The sequence below is a fragment of the Galeopterus variegatus genome, unplaced genomic scaffold (genome assembly GCF_000696425.1).
Source record: "Galeopterus variegatus unplaced genomic scaffold, G_variegatus-3.0.2 Scaffold6346, whole genome shotgun sequence".
Classification (NCBI taxonomy): domain Eukaryota; kingdom Metazoa; phylum Chordata; class Mammalia; order Dermoptera; family Cynocephalidae; genus Galeopterus; species Galeopterus variegatus.
Window position 1 is genome coordinate 1 of NW_007732457.1, and position 9,697 is coordinate 9,697.

The 9,697-nt window shown below is 32.8% G+C and overlaps 1 protein-coding gene across 1 annotated transcript in view; it reads right to left on the reverse strand.

Annotated features, from left to right (window-relative positions):
• Window positions 1-2,223: 2,223 nt before the first annotated feature.
• The window catches only part of LOC103606148 (fibrocystin-L), a gene marked incomplete at both ends in the record, with an annotated part of 125,955 nt that continues 118,481 nt past the window's right edge, over window positions 2,224-9,697 (reverse strand). Inside the window, 7 exons of the mRNA XM_008590740.1 lie at window positions 2,224-2,340; window positions 2,426-2,537; window positions 3,089-3,211; window positions 3,293-3,441; window positions 6,302-6,392; window positions 8,030-8,151; window positions 8,920-9,049. Of these exons, the coding sequence (XP_008588962.1) occupies window positions 2,224-2,340; window positions 2,426-2,537; window positions 3,089-3,211; window positions 3,293-3,441; window positions 6,302-6,392; window positions 8,030-8,151; window positions 8,920-9,049 (844 nt within the window). The remainder of the gene's footprint in view (window positions 2,341-2,425; window positions 2,538-3,088; window positions 3,212-3,292; window positions 3,442-6,301; window positions 6,393-8,029; window positions 8,152-8,919; window positions 9,050-9,697) is intronic.

Here is a 9,697-nt window from a genome sequence, read left to right on the forward strand (position 1 = left end):
CAGAGGAATGGAAGTCATCAAGTCGAAGGTATACCTGTTCTCCAATGTTCATCGCAGCACTATTTACAGTAGCTAAGAGTTGGAACCAGCCCAAATGTCTATCATCAGATGAGTGGATATGGAAAATGTGGTATATCTACACAACGGAATATGAATCTCCTATAAGAAAGAATGAAATACTGCCATTTGCAACAACATGGATGGACCTAGAGAGAATTATATTAAGTGAAACAAGTCAGGCACAGAAAGAGAAATATCACATGTTCTCACTTATTTGTGGGAGCTAAAAATAAATAAATAAATATACATATAACCTGCGGAGGGGGAGGGAAGAAGACACAACAATTACAATTCCTTGAAGTTGATACGACAAGCAAACAGAAAGGACATTGTTGGGTGGGAGGGGGGGAGAGGGAGGAGGGAGGGAGGTTTCAGTAATTGGCCACAATGATCAACCACATTGTATATTGACAAAATAAAATAAAATTTAAAAAAAACCACAAAAAACAAATATTAGCAGTTAAAGGACACTGAAAAATTAACTGTCAACTTCAGTGAAAAAAATTATCCTCCATAATTTTTCCAAATGAGAATTTCAGGGAAGAAACATCATGAGTAGTCAAATCACGTAAACTAGTGGCTTGGTCAGTTATCCTAAGAGCCATCAGATTTCTATTTCTAAATAATTAACATTTTGGCAAGGATGATATCTCTTTATGGCTCCTCATTTAATCACGACTCAATTCTTCAAAAAATATGTATTAATTACATTGTGGTTCATAAGAGATTTGGGTATTTTCACTTAGGTTATTAATTGAAAGTAAAATATTTATCTGTTTTCCTGTTACACAAAATATTTTTTAATATATTTGCTAAACCAGGCATAATCTATTCCAATATTTGGAGAGCTAATTTAGGCTTCCAGGAACTTTACCGGCAGAATGATGTGTTGAATTTTATAGCACAGACGTTGGACAGATTCTTTATCTAATCTAAGCCTCAGTTTCCTTATCTGTACAATAGGGATCATATCAAGTACTTCAAAAATACTGAATGTGATAATAAAAGTAATTTAAAAAGAAAAAAAGAAGTGTTAGCCAAGAAGGAGGGACATTTAGAACAGGTGATGAAGGAGAGAGATGATGAACATTATTTACAGTTTAGGGACCAGCTGTGACAGTGTGACCATTAGCCCTCTTATACTTTTCCAAGAAATTGTGACCATGCAGATTCCTTGAGAAATCATGTCCTGATGAAATAAACCTAATATAAATAGCTTCATGAAAAAAGCCAGCAGATACAAGTGGTCCCTGGAGTGGCCTAAAGTAGATACAGACTGGCATGCCCATCTCCCATCTCTGTGAATACTGGCTGCTACCAGCTCAGAGCTGCCCTCTTTTCCAGAGAATTAGCCTTAACCAAACAAGAGTCACATCACCCAGGACATTCAGGCCCTCCCCACAGAGGCAGCTGTAGGTACAAATCACCACTCACTCTCAAATGTGAGATCGACTGGGTGGTGATTTCCATTACAGAGTTTTCCAGAGGGACAAAGTAAAGCTGTACTCCAGCTTATACCACATCATTTCTTAGCATCCTCTCTTGCCCTACCCTGCTTCCATCTCTCTCTCCTGAGAGCATTCCTTTAAGAAACCACTTATACAAAATTCCTCATCTAAGACTCTGCTTCTAGGGAACCAACCTAAATCATCCATCTTTCATATGGACTATGTCTTATGAAAGAAGAACAGTTGTTTGTGGTCTTTTAAGAAATTTTACTTACAAGGTTCCATTTCATAAGTACATTTTCATTGCTATGTAATATCTATAATATTCTGAGAGCATTCTTTTTATTTAAAGCAATATATGTTTAACTAAAACATATATAGCATGTTACATAATTTTCTCCAAGCGTATCAGCACTGTAAGTAACACTTAAAAATGATGTTCATTTGTTTCATATTCCTGGGACTTATGTCAAAACTTAGATGTCTAATTTATTGAACTGTTTTCTTCAAAGCAACACTGGGTAAAATTATCACAGAAGGGAGACTTGGTAAGATGAACCAAGATGTACAATTTCTTTGCTTGTCACATTGAGCAGATTCATATAAAAACTAACTTAAATCATTTGTTGCTAACAAAGAAACATTATTAGCTATACTCTACATATTCTTTATAGAACATAATTGAGTAGATTTGTCAAAGACTGTTTCAACTTGCCTGAGATATCCATAAGGCCACCGATGGCGTTGTAACTCATGATCCCTGCATGGGGCTTCTGGGGTGCCATGTTATGTGCAGAGGCAAAGGTGGGCCAACAAATTCCACTTCTCCCGCCTTTTACAAAAAGAAAAAAAGTTAACAGAAATTGAATATGTAATCACTCATAGGAGCACCAACATCAAAGTTCCAAATTTTTCACCTGATGGAGGTCTGGAACTCCGATGGGCAGCAGTAAGTTCAATATTGGGATCATCATTAGTTAGGACATCAGAGCAATTAAATTCAGGGCTACTTCCAACAATTAATGAGCTCTATTTTTCAAAAAAAGTCAAACAATATAGCATTAATAACAGCTCTTCCTAAAAGAAAATATGAATAATACTGAATTCTACTGTTGCAAAACACAAATAATAAATTTGACAAGTGGATCATTCATTAAACAAAGTTGAGAAATGTGTGATTGATTCCTTGACTGGAACGACATTCAAAGCAGGAGGAGAAAGACAGAGATATAGATAATTACATATAAAGGCATGTTATGTTTCAGTGATAGTCCAGAGATCAATAGGAACAAAAAGCAGAGGAAGTATCATTACTTCCTAAGCTGGTTCAGGAAAAGCTTCATAGAGGGAGTGAAAATTTAACTAATGGTTGCAAGATTACTAGGTGATGAGCAAGAGGTTTAGGGGAGGAGAGATAAGGACGAAGAGTTTCCTGGCAGAAGGCAATGAGAGCAAAGGCGTGCAAAGGTGTGCACTAGACTGAGATAGAAGTCAAGGAGATTATTCTCATCAGTCCTTCAATAATTTCACCCTTCTCAGAGTTGCTCTTTCTCCCTAGTGTGGTTGTATTCATTTCTTACCTTCACCTGCACCGTTTTACTGGAAATTTTGTGAGATACAGCATCTGGTTTGTAAATTATTGAAAAAATGGCCATTCCATTGTCCACCAGGGTCACATTATAGATGTGCACACTCTCTGTGGTCTGTAATACAATTTGTAGGTTACATAGTACTAAGGAAATCATAGAGAAAATCGAAATATCGCTATCTTTGATCACATTTACCTGAAAATAAATTCCGTAATCCCAGCATCTCCAAATAGTAAATCCCTGTATAAGGGAACATCCAGGAAGGCCATCTTGGTTCATATAGACACCATATAAACCTCCATGGGCTTCATTGTCAAACCACTTTTCCATGGGATTAGATTGACCTTGGAAGGAAATAAAAAACTAGAGAATTAACACTACAGGTCATGTCACATAGTTTTAATAAGCAGTATCAGTTAAAGTTAACGAAATTATTAATATTTCATATGTATTTTTTATAATTTTATATTTTATTATATAACAAAATTTTATATTATTTTTATATAATTATATATATTTATATATATAATTCCAATGTATTTAGTATTTTCTCTTATCTAATTTGTCTCATCATTATTACTCACAATAGTCATATACCTATTTATTTGCAAGTTTGATTTAGTGTTAGCACCCCTAAATCGTTGTATCTGATTACACTAAACATGAGTTTTATTAGCATGAGCATGGCATTTGGTTTCAAACAACCTAAATTGGAAACATAATGATACAACTTGCTGTCTGTAAAACATTTCCCCTGCACACCTTTTAGTTGTCATTTCCTTCTGGTCATCCAATTTTCAAGTTAAATGTCACTTCCTTAAAAGGCTTTCCCCGAATACCTGATTCAAAATAGCACCTCAGTCACTTTACATTGCAATTACCATTTTTTTCACTCAATATTTTATTATTACTTATTTGTGAATTCATCTTTTCTCTACTATTAGAATGTAAGCTTCATGAGAGAAGACACTGCCTTTAGTTCATTCACCACCGTTTTCCTGGAGCCTAGAAGGTGATGCAGTGATAGGCGCTCTTTAAATATTTTTTAAATTGATATATGCATGATATTAAGAAAGTTATTTCACATTTTAGAACCCAGTTTCCTCATATATAAAAATTTTTTATGCTTCATACAGGATTGTTTCAAAATGGAATGAAATAACCCCAAACATGCATAAATTGGAGGGTTGCCTGTAAAGAGCCACACCACCTCCTACATTGTACTTAGTACGAGCTCTCTTGTCCTGGTTCCTTGATATCTGACTTTCTCCTATTTTCTGATGACTTTCCCTTCTTCCTAGTCCTTTGTGTTTTACATTTTATTTATGATCCGCCTGGTTTTGATTTTGTTCCCACATGAAATGTTTACATTTCTCTCCCTTAACTCACACAATGTAGCCCCACGGGCAAGTCCAGATCCACCCTTGGACCCAGAGTGTGTCCCCTTCCCTGCATCCCAGCATCTTGTCTGGGAAATGAATTGGATACACTGATGCACCACGACAGGAGCTTATGCCCTCCCTTGCTCTGTGATGTTTCATATTTCAATTGCTATAAATCTAAATTCCTCCTTATAAACACTCTCAATTAATTAGGAATATCAACATAATCAGTGAAAAATGTAATACATAGCATTACACATATTAGTAAATATTCTTATTCAAAGGTTATATTTTGAGTTTCAAACCACCATAAGAACAAATTCATAGAACTTGTAGAGAAATTAAAGATTTTAAAATTTTAAGTCAATGAAAAGCCAGTATAAGCTGCTGGGAACTAAGTTATTTATTTAGAGCATATATCAAGGAATCCATTAAATCTGTTGACTAGGTTGTTTTTATTCTTTCAAAATGTATTTCTCACAGTAATAGAATTAGCTTAAATCCAATAATTTTTGAATCAACAGGAAAAATACAGATTTAAAGAGTCTTAAAAATAACTAAACTCATTAACTAGTATATTAAAAACAGATGAATTTTATAGTATGTAAATTATACCTGTTAAAGCTGTTAAAAAAAAACTATACTGAGATAAAAAGAATTAACTCTAGAAGAGACATACATTTTTCAGAGAAAGTCCCGTTTCCCTTAACTTTCTCTAAGTTTCTTAAGATGAAAAGTCTGTAGTTATATTGGTTTTTATTTTCATTGTCTGGTAATAATTCATTTACATGTTTGAAAAAATCAAGGTCATAAAAAATTATACAATAATAAGTCCTCAGTTACCTCATTCCTACTCACTTTCTATGACTTCGTGCTCCACCTATCACTTAAGAATATTCTGGAGATTTCTCTGTATCAGCACATAAAACTCTCCTACCTCCTTTTTTAGAGGGGTCGAGTGTTCCAATGTTTGGCTTTATACAAGGATACCTCAAAAAGTTCATGGAAAAATAGAGTTAAAAAAATAATTCAACTATTTCCATGAACTGTTTTGAAGTACCCTCAAACAACTAGTCTAACATTATTGGATACACAGCGGCTTTAGGTTTTCCACTAGTACAGACCAATGCTGTGATGAATAACCTTGTTCATAAATCATTTGTTTAGTGTGTAAAGGGAACTGTTACCTAGATTATTAGAAGAGGAAATGCTGAGTCGAAAGTAAATGCACATGTGATTTTAGTAGATATTGTCAGATTTCTTTGTGTAGGTGTTATATCATTTTAGCCTTCAACAAGCAATGTGTAAATGTTTCTGTTTTTCTATAGCCTTGCCAAAAGAGATGTCAGTTAGTTCTTGATTTTTATTAACCTGATAGAGAGAAATGTGTCTGTTCATGTCCTTTGACTTTTTCATGCATGCAGGTTTTAACATATGAATAGTGAGCATTTATTCTATTAAAGCAGAAATATAAAATAGTGGCAAATTTCTATAGGCATAAATGTCTATGCTTAGAAGTGCTGTTTCTGTGAAAGTAGTAGTGGGAGGAGGTTACTTACTGTTCCAGTACCAACCAAATCAAGAACTGAAGTTGCTGCTGGAGTTTTTGAATTATAAACTTGGTTATAAAAGGTTTTCTTTAAAAGCATATCCATTTTTCTTTAGACCCAATGTTTTCTTGAAAAATTTACCTTGTTGAGTTCTTTCAGTGCCCAGAAGGAAGAGATATCACATACTGAACTGACAAATAATAACTATTTATTTTTAACAATTTTGGACAAGTTATTTCCTAGTTTAAGTCATTCTCTGTTAGAAGACTTACTTGAGCAAGGTTCACCATCAATGCGGTATCCCACCCTTCCAAATCCAGCAACTACATTATTTTGTAAGACTGTATTGGTCCCTCTATTTATCTAGTACAATGATACAGAAAATACTTCGAGTTAGGTTATTACACAATTACACATTGAGAGCAAATATACAACAACATATCTGTGAAAACCTTTAATTATGACTACACTTTCAGGAGGGAACTTTGATTTGTTATTTGCCCTATTCAAACTTTTATTACAAATGAAGAATTAAAATTGCACTAGGTTTTTGGTGTAAAACGATCACTAGGTACTATACCCTAGGCTTCATTAGAAAGCTGCATTAAAGAGATTGTTTTTATTTCAGTCACAAAATTTACTGTATGTAATTCAAAATTCACAAGCCATAGACCAAATTCTAGTATTAAAGCAAAGTTACAAGGATTTTATCACTCTTTTTGGTTGTATTTGTTACCAATGTGATTGATTTAAGAAAAAGACAACTAAGGCAAGTAGAATGAACCATAAGATTCGACAGACACTAATTTAAATAAAATCTGCTATAATCAAAAACTAGGGTAGCACACATGATAGGTAATTACTAAACAATTTTATTTTATGGGCCAAGTCAAAGTCATAGAAAATGAAAATATAAAACACAGAGGTTTAATTCCTTCCTATGTTGTCATCAAAATAGTCAAAAGTCTCAATCATTTAAAGCCTATTAAACACACTTATTTTTAAAGATTATGATAAAAATAATCAGATGGAATTCATAAACATTCAATAAGTACCTTTTTTCCTCAAAACTATAGATAACTTTAAAGACTGAAATTGACATTTGATTGCACTCTAACATCTACAAATAGATGAAAAGAGAACATTTTACCTTGTAAGTGTATACTAAGTTCTAGCTTTCAGATTTTACCTTAAGGTAATGTAATAATTAATAGTTGCATAAGAACAAACCAAATCCTTATCCCATCTTTCAAAGAGAGCTATTTTTAATTCCTTTTTATCTCTATGGCATAGGTAAATAAAATAAAAACTAAAAGAAGCTGCCTATCTTCTCCAAACCCTTCCTCGGTCTCTTCTATTTTCTTTCTTGTAATTTCACTCTGTTTAAGCAAACACCTATACTAACTGAATACACTTCAAAGGAAACAAGAAGGGTGCAATTAGTAATATTGGATAAGTATTAAAAAAAACATGCAGAAAAAATCATAACAATTTTAAAGGGAAAGGATTTTAGACATTCTGTAGTCTATCATTCTAATCTTCCATATGAGGAAGAAAACTAAATTGAGAGTTAAGTAGTAACATGTGCAAGGCACTCAATTAGCAGCAAAGATACCCTGCACCAGAACTTGAAAGTGATAAATAATCTTTGAGAAGAAAGGAAATAACTATTTAAACCAGTGCACATATCAGCAGAAAGAAAAACCCAAAGGCTATTGAAGCTCACAACATCTTCTCAAAGTACATTCATTCCTTTAGTTAGCTCATTAGTTCATTAGTCTCTATTTAAGAAAGGAATAGCTTTCAATAATATTTTGAGGTTTATAATTTCTACAAAAAATTGTTAAAACATTATAATTTAATTTTTATGATTATAAAATTATAATTTATATTTACAATTTCTGCCGAAATTGTTATGTATGTTAATGTATAAAAACATTATAATCTAATTTTTATAATTATAATTAAATTTTGTATAACTTCAAATTTGTTCTCACTACCTCAATTGCTGCATGCCAGAGAGTTGAACTTAAATCTTTTCTGTTCTGATAGGTTCCTGGCCAAACTGAAAGGGCTACCAAATTTCCTCGGACTCTGTTGGCATCCCCCCATATTCTTATTCCTGTAAAAAAAAAAAAAAGTAAGGAAATCCCCAATAATATGCATGTTAATTTGTAACGAATACTACAGGTAATGCCTTTCATTTTTTCCATAAGATTATTAGTTATAATTAGTTCGAGACTGATAAATGATCCTCCTAGATTTTAGAGTAAGTCCTCTGAACTCTCTGATAGTAAGTTCTACCTCTGTAATAGACTACTTGAATTAGAATCTTCTGCAGTGCTTGTTAGATACATGGATACACAGCCTCCACCTGAGATTTTAACACACACACACACATAGCTTTTATATACATTAAATAAGTCTTTATTATGCTTTAAACTGATATAAAAGAAAGGAAATATATCTAAAGTTGTATATAATTTTATTAAGATAAAAACATTTATTTGCAGACAACTTTTGTGATTGATATGTAAGAAATATTTTAAGTCATAGTAATTTAAATGACTGGTGATTAATAACTCACATTAAATTATGGTTTAGTAATAATTCTTCCATGCTCTAGGGCTGAACTGTCCAATACAATAGCCATAGTCACATGTGGCTATTTAAATGTAAATTAAGTACAATTAAAATTAAATATTCAGTTTCTCAGTTAGAGTAGCCACAATTCAAGTAAGTACTCAATAGCCACATGTAGTTTATTAATTACAGATAGAAACCATTTCCATCCTCACCCAAAGATCAGTTGGCCAGCACCACTCTTGAGTTTAAAGATAAGATTGTCTCAGAAGGACATGTTATTTGGGCCAAAATGTTATTACGTTACCTTCCCCCACTGTAAAGTGAATGATGTTATCATCTATGTCCAAGCCATCTGTCCCAAACACACCAATTGCTGGGGAGAAGCCGTGGTGAAAAGCACAAGCTCGAATATAAGATGAGCCATATTCTTGAATCTATAAAACATTAAGATTCAATAAACATTTAAAAAATGAAGTTAGAAAATATAGAATAAAATTTGAAGTAGCTGATTTTTAGTAAACAAACCTTGCTTAATACTCGATTTACTTTCCCTTAATGGAGGTGATTTCCCAGTAGGTCTTTTAATCCTGGGAAATTGTTATATATATCTTGAATTTATGATTAAATAAAGAAGGAAAACATGTTTACTTTAAATGCAGATTAAAAATTCTCAGGAACTTTTCTAAGCATTTATATTTCTATCATCATCTACATTATACAATGCTAAGGTGCTCAAAATTATTTTTCAGAATGGTTTATTATATAATGAGCAGGGATTTATTGTTTAATTACAAAAAATAATACTCTAGACAAGGGGTCACAATTCGAATATGTATAGGAACCAATGAACAGGTTAAGGGTTTCAACTTTAAACCTACAAGATTATTTTTTATTTCCACTAAGAAATGTGCTCCCTTCCACTTTTCTTAACTTACTAGCCTTCTCAGAATATCTATTTTCTCATTTCTGACTGTGGCACAGATATGTAGACGTGCTTTTCACTTGAGAAATATAAGCAATGCTTATTTTGTTTAATAGAACCTGCTTAGAAAAATATTTTTGGTCATTGCAAATTAAAGTGG